Raw genomic sequence first — 20818 nt, 5'->3', positions numbered from 1 at the left:
ATTTCACCTCTGTTTTAGAGTGTAGAACTGAGTGGATATGGGGACTGCTGCTACTCCCTACAGTAGGGCTTGACTGTGCCTGCTGTTACAGAAAACCTGTGACTTTGTAGAGTGCAGAAGCCATACACACAAGTGAAGCCTGTTTCACTGACTCCAATGATGTTCTGCTGTTTTATAGCAGCTGAAAATCTGGTTTTAATTCAACCAGTTGTCAATTCCCAAAGGCTGAGCAAGTCCTGACTGCCTGGAAATGGATTTTTTAAAATAAAACACTCTTCCAACCTCCCCTGCCAGGGTAGCTGCCACTTCATCTATCATAACCTTTGCCCTGCTTTCAAGATTGTTGTGAGGCTTTATTAATGCTTGCAAAATATTGCCACGTGTTTTGCAAAAAGTAGTTTTTTAAGTATGATGCACTTTCACTATCTTTAATGCTGAAAATAAAGTCATAAAATCAGGAAGCACATTGGTTGCAGTTTATTGGGAACACCTAAGTATAAAATAACCACCTGAGGCATCAGGGCATGGAAAGATAAGAAAATCAAGCTTCATCTAATTCCAATCTACAGTAATTGATTGAGGCATGCTAGGGAGGGGCTGAGAAGACTTGCTCTTCAATTATGCTATTTAAGGGGCTGGACAGGGTTTTTTTATGTAATTTGCTGGAGAAGGTGGGTCTGAAAAGAGGCAAGGAATTAGTATAGATTTTACTGCTGAAGCCTAGTACATTTCGCTCTAGAGTAATATATTGTTGGAGACCTAATGAAAGGTCCTCTCTGTTATGACTATTTTGGGTTTTTGTCTTGTTCTGAAACACCTATCACTTACAGAGATGTTCATATGGTGCTATGGAAGGCTAGGAGGTACCTCAATGAAAGCCTTCTGGTCTCAAGCCTAAACATTACCTCATTTGCATGCTAACAGTGCTCCTTTATCTGAACTGTCTTTTCTTTCTCTTGGATTTAATTTGCCTGATGCAGATACAAGTAGCAATTACAGCCTGAATACTGAAGCTCCTTTTAATCGTTTTTGGGCTATAGCTTGGTTGTTTCTTTGATCCTGGTATTCTTACTCTGCAGCTCGTCCTGATTCCTGTAGATCCTTCCTCAATGTGGATCACTGTATCCTGCATGAAGGTCCTTGCACAATGACGCTTCTGTCAGGTATTGCAATTATGTCGCTCTTCGTGGTTTTGGGTTGCATTTATGCTTCTCATAGCTGCCTTGTGTTGTGAGCTCACTGTAATGCTGGAAGGGCATTGTCATCTAGCAGCACCAGCAACCATCGCCTTCCTCAAAGGATACTATAGTATCTTATAATGGTACCTGAGAAGATGGACTTGGGCATCTGCCTTAATGTTGTGGAGAGCAGTACCTCAATGTACCTTGTGCACCTGCGTTATAAATATTCCTGAGTCTGTGCAGGGACCAGGCTCTGTTCCTCAGGGTTATAGCGCATAGTTTAAAGACTCCACAGCCACACAATATTGAACTAACTTTGAATAAACAAATATTGCAATACCTTTACAGCGCTCTAGTGCTCAGGCATGACAACGGCAGGACAAGAAGGAGAGATGCAGAGAGGTGTTATACATACTCCCTGGAATAACGATTTGTGGTGGACTTTACCAGTTTTTCTCTTCAGTGATAATTTACTAGCTTGTGGCTGTTTACCCATGTACTTGCTCAGCTTTTATCAGCTGACACTTCTGACCATTTGAGCTTCATGTTGACTCCTTGGCTCTGGTCTTTTGTCACTGAGGCAAAAACAAAAAGTAATTTTAATAACTAAATATGTTTGTTTGGATTTGTTGATCAAACTCCCATTACTTACTGGGCGTTACTTAATGTTTTCTCTCAGTGTTGTGTAGGACAAACTAAAAAATGAAGCTGTCATACTCCACTGTGATCCAGAGAGGAACTGAGCCAGCTAAATACAGTCATGCAAGCTGGAACACAAACAACATCCAAAACACACAGTAGGAATTACCTCTAACACAGTAGCACTCAAAAAAACCATGCCATACATTTGCAATAACTACAGAGGGTCAGGATCTCAGCTTTATGGCTCGTTGGAGAAAAAGGACTTGCTAATTTATTCTTGTTAGTACTTCTATCAGGCTGTACCTGGCTTCTTGCACTGCACTCTCCCCAGTATTCTAAACTAAGGAAAATCCATGGTGTCAAACTGGGAATGAGATAAATTTTTTTCAGAACTTAAAAGCCACAAGTTCAATGTGAGGTGCTTTTCCTCCATTTCGTCTGGGATTTAAACCTTTGTAATAGAAGCTTCTATAAAATGCACTTTCGGGTGCACTTGTGATCATCTGCAGCAATTGTAAATACTGCAGTAATTCTTCTAAGACTAGTCAAAGTATTTTATTCAAAGTACATGTGAAGTACCTTCTGCCTTATCATGACACTGTCTGCATTGTCAGGATGGTGCAAAATTTTTCATTTCCTGCTCCAAAAGGCTGTTGAGTTCTACAGAACGTTGTTAAACTGATGTAACATTTAACCCAAGGGCTGGTTGTGTTTCAGGTGTGGATAAAGTGGTTCCTGTAAATAAGGTTTGCAAAATGCTTTCTGTCTGAACAAAACTATGGGCCAGTTTTTATTACATGCCATTATTATAATTATAGGATCTTCTGCTTAATCAGGATGTGCTTAATTAGGATAGCCATTTAATTGGGACATCTCCCAAGGAACCAATTTACCTTAATGTTATTAGTACTATCTAATCAGGGCAGCTTAGAAAAAAAAAAATTCTTTTAAAAACTAAGACCACAGCAGAGGAAAAGATGAGCTGATGTTTTGCTGGTCAGTCCATTCCCTGAAGGTTTGGATTGCAGCACGGCTCAAGCAGCTGTGAAGACTGTCTCCTTAAAGTAAAAGAAGACAAGCATGATCCTTCTGTTGTGGAAGTTCCAGACACAACCTTCACTCCTGCTTTGGCTGCCACGTCCTTACACCACAGTACCCTGGCAAACGAGACCAATGAACTTCATATTGTAGCCAACAGGGAAAAAGTCTCTGACAAATATAATGGAAACATAGATGTGGTGGGGAATACCATCACATCGTAATCTTAGGATCATAGAACAGTTTGAGTTGGAAGTCACCTTAAGGATCATCTAGGTTCCAACCCTCCTGCCATTGGGGTATCTGCAAGGATATGAAATAAAGCAACAAGTAACAGGTCTCAGAAGGGGACTTGTTCAAACAGATTCCCAATGAAAATGTTTGTCATTGAGCTTTTGTTCATATTTTAGTAAAAAAATCTGTTCTACCTTGGATTTTGAAGTCACTGTCATGGTTATACATTCACCGTTGCCTGAGGAGACAACACCAACAAACAAAAGCTGCTGTTATAAGGAAACAGAGTTATGCAAGTCAGGCCTGAATTTCAATAAGAAGCTCAAAGGCACTACCTCCTGTGATCAAACTTAAGACTCCTTCTTGGCCTGTGAGCTGACACGCTCCCAGATGGGCAACGTGGGCCTGCAGCTGAACTAGGGCTGAATTTGCAATTTCAAATGCTAGTGAGAAACTTGGAGTGAACGAAAACAAAGTAGGGGACAGACTTCCAGGGGATGTAAATCAGTGATGTCCCATTGCAATTGGTGCAGACAGACTGGTCTTCATGTGATGAAGATTATAGCTTAAGGCAGCAAGATGAGGCAGTGATACATCTGCTTGTGCAAGGTGGCAGCACTGAACGAGGCTGCCCAGAGAGGCTGTGGAGTTTCCATCCATGGAGGTATTCAAAACCCATCTGAATGTGGTCTTGGGCAACTTGTTTGTAGTGATCCTGCTTGAGCTCAGGGGTTAGACCAGATGACACCAAGAGGTCCCTTCCAACCTCAGCCACTCCACGATTTTGGGAAGGTTGTGGCCACACTCCCCTCAGTATGGGTAAAGAACCAATCCTGACACCAAGGGTTTAGTTAGGTACAATGTTGACTTGCATGATGCTGGCTTAAGAAATCTCAGCCTCCAACATTCTCCCTCCTCTGCTTTTTTTCATGCTGCAAGATCACTGTCTCTTTACTTGGGGTGATATAACTACTTATAGGGCCACAGCATTAACTGGATCAATATAAGACACAGTTAAAAATAACAAGTTTTCTTCTTTTAAGAATTCTTATTTTTAGGGTTATTTTTACATGTGTGTCAGTTCAGCTGTGCATCTCCTGGCTTTGCTGGCATTTATGGTCTTAGCACATGGGATGATGAACAAGTGGGTTGGGAGAATGCTGGAAAGACACCAGCATATGATGCCTGGATCCAACATACCATATAACTGCACATTGACTTACACCATCTCTCACTGCAAGCAGAAATATCTGTTATTTGATAATAATTAATTAAAAAATCATGCCTCTGTCTTCAGTTGACTGTACCTCTTGGGTACTCTTCTTATGGGGATAGGCATGCAAAACCAAGTATGCTTTCTTTAGGTGCACTTGAGGAGGTTTAATGGTTAACCAAGTAAGAATTAAAATTGCACAAAAGTATATCCAGCAAGTCCTGCACAGGTACGTGTTCCTCAAGGGCTGGATGGCTCATTAGTACTACAGAGCCTGCAAGAAATAAACTAAATCAAACTAAGTTAATTATAAAATCAAGTGATTCCCCAAGAAGGGGAATTGTTCTAATTGTGTGGCTGCCCGTCGTTATTCAGGTCACCTTGTACAGCCCTGTCTCCTTTTCAGTGCTCTTACTCCCTGAGCCTATTCTGGATTGAAGATGCTGGGGCTGCAGTTTTCAGAGGTTCAGGTTTGCTAGTGGGTTATGGGTTAGTGTGCTGCTGTAGGACTGGGTTCAACACCTGCTCAGGTACCTACTCCCTGCGTGACTTCTGCATGTCACCTTGGAGCTGAATTTACTATTAGATTTAGATGGAGCGTAGGCACTTGTATTTCAAAATGGGATCCTCAAAGTTCTTCCTAACTGTAGACCTCTGCTTTGTGCCACTTCCCTGGACCACCTAGAAGCCTGCTCTGGCCATGTCCAGAATCCCCTTGGTCTCATCACCACCTAAGAGTTGTCACCTTCCCAGTCCCTGCTGCTGCTATCTGCAGAGCAGGTGCTGCCAGCCTGTGTTTTCCAAAGCCTGCTCCGTTAGATGTGCATCAGTGGCTTGGGCAGGGCAACACACTTCCCCTGCGTTCACACTGTGACTGCTGAGCAGCTGCTGTGCAGGCAAGACCCTTCTTCACTTCCCTGCACAGCTTCTGCAGTAGCAGAGAGCTGCATTTGTAGTACAGGTAGATAAGCAAAATTATCTATTGTGTCTTCAGGGCTCTGGAAAGAGAAAGGTAAGGTGTTAAACCGATTTAATGTGTTAGTGTATTCTGTTCCCAGGAGTTAATTATCTGCACATCACTGTTGTCTCACGTGGCAAAGAGCAGGTGCTCTCCAGCTGCGTGTCTGCAGCCCCGAACGTGTGTGCATATCCATGCATGTGCTTGTGGCATGTAGGAAAACACACAGTAGTGTCCAAGTCAGTGTCCTCCTGCAGATGGAAATAAAGTTCTCTGTAGCTTCCTACGCTTAATTTCTGTGTACTGTGATGGCTCTGGGAGGCCTGGAACTCGTCGTAGGAGTTGCTGCTGGTAGTTATTCACAATTAATGCATGTTAAGAGAGGATGCAACACAGATTCTTTCCTAACAGGGCAGTAATTTGTAAACCTCTATTAAAACACTTGACAGTGTTTTCCTGACGAGATATTGTAAATGCTATTTAAAAAGAAGTTTCATAAAGAATCGTTCCTGGAAGCTGGCACTACTTATTGGCCCCATATTTCTTATTAATTTGTACTTAATTATAAAAAGAAACATCAAACATCATTTCCTCTTAATATAAAATGGGAGATTGCCACTGATAAGCATGCTTAAAATAAGCATCGCAGTCGTTACTTTCATATCCTAACTATAATAACAGACCATGGACACAAAAATGAACACAGCCAGTGCAGCTAATGGCTGAATCATAGCAACAGCATAAATTGATTTGTTTCCAGGTCTAAAAAAACTGGTAGAGAATTTATGTAATCTCCTAGATAAAAGAGGATTAAGGTTAATGTCTTAAATCTGGTCCTTATGCTCAAATACAGATGCCTGCTACTACCTTTCATGTGAATTCTATTTGTAAAAAAGTGATACTGAGTTAAGCTGGTTGAAATAAAGTCACATTCCTTCTTTTTATGCCTAAGAGAACCTATTGGCTGCTCTGTACTACACCAAATCATACCATTTACTACAGTCCAGTCACAATAGTGCATTCATGTGTGCTTTACAGTGTTTATTATTACTGTACGGTTTATGTTCTTTCTAGTGAACCTAATGTCTTAACTTAGGAAGTGCTGCATAGTAAGAAGTCTAAAACCAAGCTAGTTCTTTTCCTGACATAATTTCAAGTAAAAAAAAAAAATTAGTGCATTCAACCTGCTTGCAGAATGAGGGACTGTTTTTCATACTTGTGAGTTATTGCTTGGAAATTGTCAAAATAAAGTGGATTTTCTTAATGATTTTTTAAATGTGTAGTGTACACTTGTTCCATGACCCAGACCCCAAGAAATTATATGGGCTTATGATTTGTCTTTATATATAAATTTTAATCCTGCAGTGTTTGCATATTGTTACTCTAACAGGCTGAGGTTTGTGAGAAACTGATCATTGAAAACATTTTGAAGCATAAAGCCTCATATTGTCTTCGCTTAAAGCTCAACCTTTGCAGATCTGGAATGTAATATATTCATTTTGCAGTGCAAAGAGCTGAGCATGTGCTGGATTAGGGTTTTGTTTGCAAATATTGCTTGTTGCTCTGAGTGCAGGTGGAACACTTCCTTTTATTTTAGCCAAATAATTCTCTGCTTCCTTCCTGCACATAGTAAGATACTCCTTATTTAGGACCGCTCTGCCCTGCCGTCTGTAAGCAACTCAGACACAGAATGCAACTACTCTGCTGTGAAGCTTTCCCTTGCAATGCCTGGGAAATATATTCACCCTATTAAGACCCATTTTTCATAGACTATTTCTGAGGGAGAAAAACTGTATTAGCAGTTTGTAGATGTAACGGCAGACCTTTTGGTCTGCTAGTGAAGGTTAGCTTGTTTGGTGCAAAGTTGTGGGCGTGCCTGCGTGCGTTGTTGTGTGCCGTGTGGGACTTCTGCGGTGGCTTGTGGAAATGTGGGTGGTTGTGAAAGGTTACTTCACTATTTGTGATGGTATAGCTGTATTTCTGGTGAATGGAGTTGAGTACACGCTGAATTTTAAATGGCCCTGGTGTCATTAGTTGATTTAATCAGCTTAAAAAGTCTAGTGCCAGCCAGATTCTGCTATCTCTGAATGCCGCGAGCCTTCCCAAAACACAGGCACAGGGGGTACATATGTATTAGGCTTCTGAAGCAGTCTGTGTATTTGCTGTTAGTTTAAACAAAACTTTCTGCTTGGCTGTATTAATTCCTGTAAATATATATAATACCTGGCGAGGACACCAGAACTTTCTAGTATTTTTCAGCCATCTCTGCTGTGACTGCAGTGTGTTTCAGAAAGGGGTTATGTTGGTCTTTAGGGCATCAGGAATTTCCCTACATTCTGTCTTGAAGAAATACATGGTGTATGTAATTACTTTTAGTCATTAAATCAGCCTATCAACTAGATAAATCAATGCTCATTACCTTACTACAGGCATAGCATGTGATGATTTTGCATGCATGCATGCATTTTACATGCAGTTACCTTGTAACAAAATGGAATCAAGACAAATATTCATGAATGATGAAGTAGTATTTGCCCACTAGCTGCCAATATGGAGATTCTGTATTCCTGTAGTCTGGATAAGGAACACAGTAATTCGTGAGCTAAAATTACAATATTCAAAGGACAGAAATTTTTCTCTGGGACTTTAAGGACAAAATTTACCTGTATTTTTAACAGTTAAAGTGCAAGTTTTATGTTCTCTATGTCATCATAGCTTTTGACTGACAAAATAAATCTTTCTACTGCCAGAGGCTGTATTTTGAGCCTAATAAAATGAGGCTGTATTTGCATTTGTGATATTCTACAAAAAATACTTGTTCACATTATTATGTCACCATGTTTAATATAACTATTTTGCTAATCAGTAGAAAAAATATGCAGTGCTGTATTTTCTGTGTACCATGACTAAATATTTTTTTTTTATGACTGGTAATCTGCTTTATAGTTGCTATTGAACAAAGTATTTTCTGTCATATGGGATGTATACCATAGCACTATTTAACTGAGCATTTTTTTATAAATGGGTGGTAGGGTCGCATCAACTTAAGTTCTAAAAAAATGTAAAAAATCTCTGAAATTCAGTTTCATCCCGGGTTTCCATCATATAATCTCTGTGCTGCTACTGGATTTCATGTTTATTAAGCATTTATTGGAAGGACAACAAACCAATTCTGACTAAGGTCTAATGAGCATTGTCTGACAGAAAAAGGCATACAGAAGTATAAATCTCAGGCTTATTCTACTTATGATTTCTTGTGGTCAAAGAAGTAACTTGGTAAAGCCAACTGAGAAAGTGAGGGAAGGTCATGAAAGCTATGCGGAATGTTGATGCTTATAAAATGTAAACCTAGATTATCCATGGCACTAAGCAACAGCAATTTCCATTGAAATCAATACTGGCCGGCCAGTATTTAATTAGAAATTTGAAGAGAACGGCCTGTAAAAGAAATGTCAGGTGATCTTGTAAGAAGACACACAGGTCAAAGTAAAAGAATCCCTTAAGAAGTCCTTAGGATGTGACGTCTTAATTTACGATAAGCTCTTAGAATGTCATACAAGTGTGTACGCCGCGTTTGCAAATAGCAGACCTGCAGTGCAGACCCTGACTGACTGCTGTCACAGCATCATTCCCAGCTGCTGTCAATGATTACATCACATTTATGACATACAACAGCATGCCAGGCGGGTAGGAGACACTGCCATTGCACTCTTTCCTTGTGTGTGTAAGTGTAATAACAAACCTGGTTACAGCACAACCTATGGGCATCTCTAGTGCTTTGGTTTACCTTCAGTCGAGGCAGGTAACCCAGGTCAGAGAAATGTACCAGTTCTTTTAACCCAGTCAAAACTTCTCTGAGGTTCAATAAAATTTTGATAAATGTCCCACATAGGTTTTCATCTCGGCAGTTGTAGTTACTTTCTGGTTGGGGTTCTGGTCATGGTTCAGGATTCTATGTCATGTAGGACCCAGTTTCCTGTGCAATCTGGGAACATGAGCTGAGTCCTGGCATTGGAATATTCCAGTGTCCCACGCTGAGTTTTTGATACTTACCCTGTCCTCTCCTCCTTGGCTGGCTGTCCTGTATCATTGTCTGTCCTTAGGAATCATCAAGCTAGTAATCCTTCCTGTATCAATGTCTCTTATCATACAGCATAACTTGCTTTCTCTTGATAAGTACTAGTTGAGAACTAAATCTTTTGTACATTGTTCTATGTATGCCATTTTACAGAGGCAGGCACAGAGAAGTGAAGTAACACAGGCAATATTATTTTATTATTATTAGACTCCCCACAGTGCGCCACTTATATCACAACAGTAAGTTGTTTTCTTCCTGTGAAAATCTTACTATCTTCTTACAACATGTCACAAGAGGCAGGATTATAAACAGCTTTACAAAAAAAAAAAAAAAAAAAAAGGCAGGGTAAGGTCTTAGAATTGTATGGACTCGTGATTTGCACAACTGCACATTTCCCCAGCATTGCTTTTCTAACTCAGTAGCAGAACTTGGTAAAGAGCATACTCAAAAGCATCACCTGTATACAATGAATACAAAATTGCTTGATCCTTCTTGGATGTGAACCTTATTTGTTATTTACACATGGATAAGATGTATGCAAGCTATTTTTATTTTGTTACCCTCTGCTGGGACTAAAGAGGCATAACCCCCCTTGGCTGCATTAAGACCTCAAAGTGACAAATGAAATAGCTCTTTTTACCACACAGGCTTAATTGCATCCAGCCTTGTGCCTTTGCCTTCAAAGGGTACAGGGAATAGTTGCTAGAGCAGTTCTTGAAAACCAGCAGCATTATATGTATTACTGCGTTTGTGCTCAGCTGCAGAAGCCTTGATGTCCACACAGAATGAAGAAACGGTGATAAAGTCACCTTTCCTGGTATGGCTCTTTGCACCAGCAGGATGCCTAGTGTGTAAATTAACATAGGGCTTACACATGACACAGATATTCAGTCATTTGGAACTTTATATATATACCCATCCACCCCACCCCCTGCAGGTTCACTCGAAAGTTTATTTAGTTACCTAGGGAATTTTGGAGGTTGGAAAACCTCAGTATGGATGGTATGTAAGTAGATGGATAGGCAGCGGCTGGTTGAGAGTTTTTTGGATCTGCATTTTTGCAGTTAGATTTATGAGTGCAGTTTGGTGGCTTTTAGTGTCTAAATTCTTTAGGTTATCCAGTCTGAAGTCTGTTAGCATTAAACAGTACTTGACTCCAAACTTGACGCTTCCCTTAATCACCAGAGGAAGATACATCTGTTTGTGTCTGCTTTACTGTAAAGTTGGATCTGCTTGCTTTGCATATTTACTTGTGCTCATGGCTACAAATGGCCACGTGAATTACAGTTAAACAAAGAGTCAAGCCCTGCTGATCTCTCTACCCTTTGCAGGAAGAACTGGGACCTGATGCACAATGTCAGGGCACAGCTCCAGTGGCAGGTCTGACATGCTGCAAGTGCTCTTTCAACAAGTTTTCACTCAGAACTAGTGACAAAGATGCATTAATGGAAGTACACATTCTAAAGGTAATTCCATTTCCATTTAAGACACTGGTGCTTGAAAAGTTGTATAGTTAAGATCATAAATCAGATAATCTTCTATGTACATGTTTAACAAAGTATTCTTATGGTAGCTTAACACACATTTAGTTAATTAAATGGTGTAATTATAACAAGTGCAGGAAACAGGCAGAATTGCTCAAGGCTAATTGGATTAAATTGATCCTAAATACAAAAACAAACTCTATGAAGTTTCAGCAGTATTTAAGCTCTCAAACAATACAACACAGTTTTGGTATAAATCAAGCTGATGAGGAGTTACTGTATTTTGTACTACTCAGCATGGCGTGGTTGTATCAGCTCTGGTTTCGGCTACAGTAGCAAATTTCAAGCTGCATATAAGATAAAATGAGAGTCCTCTTGTTCTGTGTTTCTGGTAGACTCAATGTCCATTCTAGAAATGACATTGCATACAAACAAAGTAATGGCATTTCATACAAACAAATCAAGAGAAACAACTTCTCATCGTACTGCGGCAAGTAACAAAGAGAAAAAGAAAGCAGAAGTCCATTTAAAAGAAGCAAAAACGTCTTGCCAGATAATTGAGGAAGATACAAAAGATAATTGCATGTAAACTCTCTTACTGAGATACACAGGTTTTGCTCAGAATTAGAAGGGGGGCTGCATTGAAACAGCTTCTGCCTTAAGACTCTGCACACAAGAATTCCAGTCCAAATGTGAAGTTTTGCCACAGATTTCTCTGCACCCAGCTCCTGGAAAGGGTTTTACTCCCATTTCTGCCAGCTGAGGATATGGACTCATACCTGTTGATAGCTCTTGCCTACCTTATAGCATAAGGTTTTGCTCATCTTCAAATACTCAGTCCAACATCCATATTGCCTGTCAGACCACAGCATGGGACAATTTTTTTCCTCACCTATTTACCAATTAGTCTCATTTCTAGTTATCTGCATAACTATACATTGCGAGGCTTCAACTCAATGCAAACCCATTGGCTACAATGAATAGTGACTGCTTATCATAGCATAATTCAGGTTGGAAGTTTCCTCAGGTGGTCACCCAGTTCAGTCTTCTGCTAAGGTTAGTTTAACAACTCGGGACAGAATATGCTTCCGCTTTTCTTTAGCATTGACCTGGTTGGCCTCCTTTTTACATTTGCTGCCTTATTTTTTTTTAAGCTATTCCTTAGTAAGGGCTTCTTGGGCATACCTGCTTCTTGGTTTCTCAGTAGTCACTGAACAGTATCTCCGGCTGTAGAGGTTAAAATGAGTTTATGGTTTGTAAGTTTTTTGGTCAAAGACAAAATACCATAAATGTGAAAAAACGTAACCCTCACTTTAGCATTTGGCAATACTACCTATTTACATGTAGCTTGGCTTGAATTGGACCTGGATTCCACTTGTATATTTTTATTGACCTTGTACTGATTAGTTGGAATTTCAGCTCCATTTCTGTTGCTGATGCCAGCGAGTGGGAACTGACACCTGGTTTTATTTTAATAGGAAACCAAAAGCCTCCACGCATATGCTTATTTCTTTGTGAGCATACCCACTCTGAAAAGATATGGTTTCTACAAACATTTTCATGCCCATTCTGACCTTCTGAATGATATACTTTGCAATTAAAGTACCAAGGAGCTGCTGAAACAAAGTGACATCTTGCCACCGAGACCTGAAACAACTCCAGTAATCCAGCTGTCTTCTGATGATGGCATGCAGTTTTGGCATTGCAGAGCTTTTTGACTGACAGTAGCAGGAATTGCAGTCAGTCAGACTTGTTTCCATGTAGATCTACAACCGTTTTTCTTTTGCTTAAAAATAATGTTCGGCATCACCTCAATGTGTTTTAAGAGTTTAATCTATTGAGTAACGTTTTCATTTGTTGCCATCCCTCAATAAGAAACTGTCATCTTTACATACCAGGGGTCACTGGTCTGTGATCCTACGTGCAGAGGCAATGGCTATTCCCAAGCCTGTGTGACAGAGAGAGGTTTCATACAAACATCCAGTTGTTTGATGTGAACGAGATCTGCTGAAAGATTACTGTTACCTAATGGGCTGTGAGAGCTGGTAAAGCACAAAATTTTATATACTTACATATTTCTGTTCCACTGGTGTGTCAGCCATGCATAAAAAACTTACTAATACTGAAAAACGGAAGGTCTTCTCTAATGCAACTTTTGGCAGCCTGCCGTGCTGAAACTGGAAGTCTGGGTATGCCATGGTAGAGATGTGAGATGATGAACCTCGTGTCTGTCTATGTGCAGCCACAGTTTAGTTACTGATCTGTTAGAGCAGCCACATATACATCAGCCCAGACTCCTCAATGTCTGTACCATCTCAATGACATAAACAACTTGTGTACCACAGCAGCTACTCTATACATTAATGACCTTCCTTTGCCTGTTCTTCCAAAAATCAGGCAATAATGGGTTCCTGTTCACATCCCAGCTATGGCATCACCAGTTGCTTTTGATACCTACAGGTAATAATTGGTGTGTAGTGGCAGTACATCCCTCTGAAATGTTTTCTACTAGCTAGATAGAATTATGTCTGCAGTTCGGCATCAGTGAGCCCTTGGAAATTTCAGTCTGCATGGTGGATAAAGGCAAATGATCATATTCTTCCATTGATGCAGTTACTGAATTATGCTGGCAGCTCAGAATCAGTGACTTCACTTCTTTCTTGAAGTTGCTATTTAGGAAACCATAGATAACGGGGTTGACACAGGTGGAAGCCATAGCTACCAGGTGGCACAATGAGAAGATCAGATTGTGGTGGCAAGGAGAAATGATTTTGTAATTCCAGTCCACAATGGTGTTGAAAACATGCAGTGGTAGCCAGCAGACAGCGAAAGCAGCAACCATGGATGCTAACAAAATATTTATCCTTCTCAACTGAACTGCTCGGTTGCTATATTCGCTCTTCTCAAACATGTCCTTTCTCTTCTGTAGATGTAAGTAGATACGCAGGTAGCAAAGTATGATGAAGAACAGTGGGATGCAATATTGCAAGAGCAGCAAAGCTGTGGTGTAGATAAGCCTGTGTTGCTCAGAAGGCCACGAGTCAATGCATATGGCCTTGTCAGTGGAAAAATTCATGATGTGTGAGAGCTGCTCATACAAATCATTAGACAAGATGGATGTGGTCAAAAAGGGCAGGGACATGAGACATGCTAAAGTCCAAATTACTCCAATTCCTAGATAGGCTTGGGAGATACTTGGCCTCCAGCCAGTCGGGTTTATGATGAGCTGGTGTCTTTCCAGAGCAATAACAACAAGGGAAAGAATTGACACTGTCACAGATGCACACTGAGTGAAAGAGGTCATTTTGCACATAACTTCTCCAAATATCCAATAGTCCATCATAGTGTAAACAACAGTGAAAGGCAGACAGACAAGACACATAAACAAGTCTGAAATTATTAAGTTGGAAATTAGGATGTTGGTGACATTGGCCTTTTCCTTCTGCCTGGCAATGACAGCAATCAGACAGATGTTTCCTACAATGCCTAGGACAGTCTCCAAGCTGTAAGAGGTGGCCAGAAAGACAGTAAGGTCAGTGATATTCCTGCACTGATTAGAAATGTACATGGGGAAGCTTCGGTTTGAGCTCCAGTTCTTACTGTTCAGGAAAGGAAAACCATCATTAACAGCCCTTGTCTTATTCATCTTGAACCCCAAAATATTTATCCAAAAAGGTGGTAGTCAAACAGAATCCAGTTCTTCTGGAACCAACCTAAATAAGGCTTTATCTGGTCTGTTTAATCGTGGAAGTTCTAGGTGTATCTGCAAAGGAAAGGAAAAAAAAGATTGCTTAGTTATGCTACAAGAAATTAGTCAAAAAGGTAGGGGGTAGACAGGGAAGAAAACAGCAGGGTTTCTGTGTATATTCTGCAGCTTCTTTTTATATAATTTATCAGATCATAAAACGGAACCCTTTGCTAAACTGTGGTATGGAAGTCTGTGCAACTTTATTGAATTATGACTGTATTTACTCATTGTAAGGTTGTCCCATGGACTTAAGAACATCTTCATTTAACTCAGTGCATTATCCTGAACTTCACTAATGCAGTAGTGATTCAAGAAAGCTGGATCCAAACACACTTGTGGGTAAAAATTGTGTGTAATTCTGGTTTTGCAGGGTTCTGATCCAAAACAGAGCAGAACACACATTGTGGGGCTGCATTTACCTTCAATTGAGCCAGACATCAATGTCAAAAGTAAGGCATGTTAGATGCATAAAGCCAACACTAAAATATCTTATGTGAGTTGATCTATGAAATGCATTTGTGATTGCAGCCGGAACTGACATTTGCTTGAGATGATCACCTTGCAAAAATTCAGGCTCATATCCTCAGGAGGCATAACATGGGACAATTTTGAAAAAGGTTAAAATAATTCAAAATCATTTCAACATTTTTCAGCTTCTACACAGCTGTGATAGGTCATGGGAACTGCAGTCCAGATTTCCTGCTTTCCCATTCTGGATGAACTCCAGTGCCTGTGAAGAACTGATGTCTCTGGGTGGCTAACGTGGCCACGACAAGGTTTATCAGCTATATAGTCCAGTCTCCTCATTTTGGCTTTAAGAGTAGGTGATTTTGATGTCTCTTAATTCCTTGTGAGAGACTTCTTATTGATTCTCTCTCAGCATAAGTTTGCTTTCTTTAACCAAGAGAATTCAAGTGTTGTAATAGTATGTACTGTCTCCTGGGTGCTGTTCCTGCACAGGCAGGGGAGCCTGCTGCCTAACCACTGCTGCAAGCTCCAAGCTAGGATTTTCAATGGGGTGTCAGGGAGCTGGACCCACAGCGTTAACTGGGGCTGCACACTTCTGGAAACCTCAGCCCTAGGGCTGACTGGGCTCTACCAGATGGCTCCTGCAAGGCTGTTGTGATCTGCCGTAACAGCGCCTGCTTAATAATGCTGACCCTGGAGCCCAAATCCTCCATGTCCAGGAATCATAGGAAAAAAATCTGACTCTTCTGGGAGTTCTCTTCAGGCCAGAGGCAGTTTCATGCTGTACAATAGCTTGTAATGTGAAAAGTAAGTAAATACTTGAGGAATGACGCTGTTTACCCATTGCATGACCCTTTCCTCAGCAATAAAATGCCACTCAAGTTTGTGGGGTTGTGAAAAACTTCTCAGCTTCAGAAAAACAAGTGGTCAAGATATGAATACATAAATAAAATGGTATAGTGAGCTTATCACTTTGTTTCAATAGCATTTTTGCCAGATGTCTGCATGCATAAAGGTAACCTGTACTGCACAGAAAAGCGCCCCCCATCCTACAGTTTTTTGTTTGCCTTGTCTTCTTTCTGAATTGAATTGTATGCTTCTAAAGATGTTGCCTCTCAGGAACTAATGAAAGCAATAGTGCACGGTAAATAAAAAGATGCTTTGGAATCATTGTTCTGCTTATCAGCAAAAATTAGTACAGTCAAATCTTTTGTTGCTTTGCTAGACCTGCTGATTTACCTGTCTGTATCTATCCATATTTCTGTCATCTGGCTGTATCCATCTGTCTGAGACAGTCATGTGAATAAAATAGTAACCTTTTCTTCCTCTCGTCCTTTCATTTCCTTAGTAGTTTAAATCTTGATTAGAGGACAAAGGAAATTTTCCAAATTGTGGATGTAGGTATGACTCTTTAGGTCCACTCACTTTTGTGTTGTTATTCAAGCCCTGTAAACTGATTTATTTTCTGGAACTAGAAGAAGAGGCAATGATGAGGTATGGATTGCTCAATCACATATGGGGAGGGTACGGTGGCCTATTTCAATGTGAAAATTGATATGGAATGAAAAACCATCAGCCAGTGCCTTAGCTTTTAATGATCGATGGCCAGTGGAGATGCTAGAAACAAAACAGAGCAAAGGGATCAGCAGCCTGTAATATTATTTGGTACTAAAGGAGCTCAGTCTTGGCATTTGGACAGAACAAACAGACTCTGCTGTAAACAAACACATGAGCTTTTTTACTACAGCCCCAGCCTAGTGTCCTTAGCTACGGTATCCTTGACAACAAACACATGGTTCTCTCTTGCTGCTTGAAAAATGTGTGCTGAGTTATTACAAACATCTGTGCCCCACAGAGTAAGCTCTCTCAAGGGTCCCAGACAGTTTTGGACATGTTGAGGCGCCACTGAGAACTACTAATGGTGAAGCAACCAAAGAAAGTAGCGGAGCCACCTGAAAAGCAGGAGCCAGATCCCACAGCTCTAAGGGGCACACTCCCAAGGAGAATGCCAAAGGCAGAGCATGGCTGTGGCTTATTGCAGATGGCAAACATGGGGATAAAGAGCATCTCTGAAGGCTCTGCAATGCCTTCTGTTGGGTTAGGAGTTTCCTCTCTTTTAACACCTCACATTCCATGGTGTCTCACACAAGGTGACTGCCAAGCACTTCTTGGGCGTTCATTCTCATGGTGCTGCCCAGAGGTAAGTAAGGAACTATCACCCTCTTACCATAGGTGACTCAGAGAAGGAGGCAAGTTGTCCAGTGTCTCAAGGGAACCTGTGGTGCACTGTGCAGTACTTAAAACTCTCTGCCAACCTGGTGTCTTGGAAAAGTCAGAGCCTGGATTACCTAGGTCCATAGTTCTCTGGACCTCTTATACTGGCAATCATAATGTAAAAAGAAGTTCTAGAAAAACAGAAAAATAACTGTTGTGGTGACATTATGTATCCTGTCATGGTATCCTTGGGTGGCAAATTCTCAAGGTTAGTCACTGCCAGTGTGTTATCTTAAGGTGTTTAACTGCCATTCAGTTTGGTCTAAATTAAGAGCCAGTAATAAGCAAAGTGTACATTTTCTGTTTAGATATTTGAATCAAATGTTAGCTAATATACTGAATCACCAATGCAGTAGGAACAAGGATGTTAGTCCCTTCACTGTATCGAAGGTTTGTCAATTACCCAGTGAAATACAGCAAAAACTTTATGGGCTAAAACAACCAGCTTTTGCCTCCAGAGAGTGAAGCAATGCTTACTTGGCTTGTAGGACTGAGAAGCACATCTCCTAAATCAGTTTGCTGATGGAGTGGGGGAAAAGTTAGATAGTTTTTTTGTTTGCTTTTTTGTTTTTAAAAAGGAAAGAGTCATTCTGTTCAGAACCCTTAATGAACTTCAGGAAAGCAGTCAGTAACAAAAGCTAACATGCTTGAAAAGTAAGGGTTTTCTTTTCTAATTGATGCAGCATGAGACAGTTTCTCTAAAAACGAAGTGTCAGAAAAGTCTGCAGCAAATGAACAGGATACAGAAGGAAAAAAAGAAGGAGCTTTCAGATTTAATCTTAGTGTAAGTTCTATTCCTCACATCTTTTGCAAGCATTCATCACTCTGCTGCCTGTGTTGGAAGCCAGGAAGAACAACAGGCAAGGTTTGAAGGGTTTGTCTTGGTGAACAACATGGCCTCCTAAACTAACAGATGTCACTGAGGTTGTCTCAAAAAAAGGAAGCCAAGTAGTCAGTTTGAAAGACTTACCTCAGGGGGCTATACATTATTTCCCAGAAAAATTCCTCAAAAGGAAGGGAATTCTGCAGGGATGGGTCAGGGAAGAAAATTAAACTCTCAGTGGATTTCAGGGAGACCGCTAGACGGTAAGTGTGCCCAAGCACTTAATGCATGACTGCCTTTTTGAGACACCTCTGGACCTGAAGACATCCTATGAGATCCTTTATAAAATCTGTTTTCCTGGAGGCCAGATAAAGCAAGAGACTCCTACTGATGCCGTGTTCTATGTGCTCACTGGGAAAGGGCGGCTCATTCTTGCAAAGCTAATCATGATCATCCCCTCCCTGCACCAAAACCCTATCTCCATAGTTGTGATGGACAGTGTGGATCAATTTCCACATCAAACATAAGTCAAAGAAAAACAATATTTGTAGTGTTTGGCTTCATTATGTGGTACTTAGAAGCAATTGCTTATCTAGCTTAGAACTTAACTAGTTGCTCAAGCCATGTTTGCTGCTTTCAGTCCATAAGAATTCCTGACAGAAGCGATTCCTAAAGACATGAAGTGATTGTATTACTTCTTTAAAGAGTTATGGTGTTTATCTGAAGTAAAGCAGCTATCATCTGCCTCATGTAAACTAGAAACAAAGGAGCAGTGGAAAGGTTTAAGAGAACTCTGAAATTCATACTGCAGATATTAATAGAGGTGGTGGTGACTGACTAACAGCCTGACCAACTCCCCTTTTTGCTGGCAGTGACGTTATCTCAGTAAAACAGATTTACCCTGCTTAACCTTACATCCTAGAGAAAGGTTAAAAATTATTTGGCTATCATTACAGGTTCCCAGGAAGGGAACACTTAACTAGAAGAAGAAACCTGCCACTAAGTACGCACATACATCCTACAGCAATGTTAAATCCATAAGGGATTTGGCACAATGAAATTTAATGGTGGAATCTTCATCTTTGTTTAACTCTGTGTTGCAAAAATGTTGGGAGCAACTGTCTCAGGTCATTGAAAAAGCTATATATGTTAAAATTTCTAAAACCTGTATAATTAGGGTATGGAATGAGTTGTGTGTACTAATATGTTACAAGTCTATAACACCGGGGATAGTATAAATACCCAGGAAAGTGAGTATTTTTTCCCCTCTCACATCTGCATGTTCTCAGAAGGAAACCTTCTAAGGGCTATGAACTTATATTACGAGTTACCTTTCTCCAATCCTGCAGAAATCAGGGAGGTTTTGCAAAAGCACCTACTCCAACTTCTGCTTAAATTCATAATAACCTTTCCACCCACTCCACCTTTTATTTTCTGGTGAAATTCATAACAACCTTACCAAAGACACGGAGCCAGCTCACAAAGGTAAAATGTGACTAGCAGGTCAGCAGACTGGAGAACAGTAATTAGTCCCCAATTCCTCCAGAGTAAAGGCCATTGTGACTTGACCTGTACCCAAGAGAAAAAAATAATATTTTTACAAAGGTACTCTTTACTAAAGGAGATGGTGAATCCATAAATCATTGTAATAGACACATTAGCAGACAGCCAGTTAGGATATATGGAGAGTGTCATGATGTGTGTGGCCAGAAACTGCAAGGGCTGGGTGAGGAACAAGAAGTCTCAGGGGCTAGGAGATAAGTGTTTTCCAGTGACCAGTGGTAACCAGGAAGGCTTTTTGTCACACTGCAAGGTGGCAGGGAGCACACCTGAGCCCCAAAGAGCCCCAAGAAGCTGCCACCTCCTTCTTGCACCCTGAAAGGTTGCAAAGCTTTGCTCGTAGGTACAAAGGTTGGGCCTGTCATGACAACTCAGACTGGATTCATTCAATACAGTCAAATACAGTTACGTCCTTTTTTTTTTTACAATCAGAAGTGATAATTTGAATACAGAGATCTGAGCTTTTATCAGTCTGAAATAGATAATTTAGAAAATCCTTACCTGTTACTGACTGAGAAGATGACTGCTGTCACTGCACATTTCTGTCTTGGAAGAAAGAAGGAATGCTGTAGCAGCAAAGTAAGGTTGTCTGTGTCCTAGCAATCCAGCAGAGAAGCTCTCCTCGCTGTTTCTGTAGACAATTTGGATGACATCTCTCTCCCTCTCGCCCTCTCTCCCCCGCCCTCGTTCCTTCCCTCCCTTCAGCTTAGCCAATGAATTCTGCTCTGTGATGATGGTCCGAATTTGAAGTTCTGGCTCCCTCTGGTGTTACATAGAATGTCTAAGGCTGCTTCAGAGGGATGGCAACTCCAGTAAGAAGCTACGAAGCCGTCTGAAGCACCCGTGGTGCAGACGAGTGGAACTGGAGTGGAAGCCCACTGCAGCAAAGGGGCAAAACACAGGAGCAGAGCCTAACCCTGTTCTCCTTCCCTAGGCAGGACTTCTATAGGGGTCAAAGAGAATTTTGCCTTATAGGTATGAAAACGTTGCCAGTATCAGTTTTCTCAATTTTTCCATTCCATCACAGGCAGACTGATTCTGAAATTGTATTTTAGAAGGGTCCAGGCTACAAGTCTTTAAATTATGAAAGGGGAAGAGGTACACTGTTACTCAGGCA

The 20818-nt window shown here is 40.7% G+C and overlaps 1 protein-coding gene across 2 annotated transcripts; it reads right to left on the bottom strand.

Moving 5' to 3' along the window:
* Nucleotides 1–9613: 9613 nt before the first annotated feature.
* NPY4R2 (neuropeptide Y receptor Y4-2) lies at nt 9614–20314 on the bottom strand. 2 transcript variants are annotated; one of them, XM_037401387.1, is made up of 3 exons: nt 20203–20314; nt 19601–19710; nt 9614–14591 (listed from the first exon to the last, which is right to left on the bottom strand). In XM_037401387.1, the coding sequence occupies exon 3, from the start codon at nt 14472–14474 to the stop codon at nt 13341–13343; it is 1134 nt and encodes a 377-aa protein (XP_037257284.1). In that variant the 5' UTR covers nt 14475–14591; nt 19601–19710; nt 20203–20314; the 3' UTR covers nt 9614–13340. The 2 variants fall into 2 exon arrangements, with proteins under 2 accessions (XP_037257284.1, XP_037257285.1); XM_037401388.1 differs by lacking the exon at nt 19601–19710.
* Between the last annotated feature and the right edge of the window lie 504 nt (nt 20315–20818).

The sequence above is a fragment of the Falco rusticolus genome, chromosome 9, assembly GCF_015220075.1.
Source record: "Falco rusticolus isolate bFalRus1 chromosome 9, bFalRus1.pri, whole genome shotgun sequence".
In the NCBI taxonomy this organism is placed as follows: domain Eukaryota; kingdom Metazoa; phylum Chordata; class Aves; order Falconiformes; family Falconidae; genus Falco; species Falco rusticolus.
The sequence above is the reverse complement of the archived record's forward strand: the minus strand, read 5'-3'. Positions and strand labels throughout refer to the sequence as shown.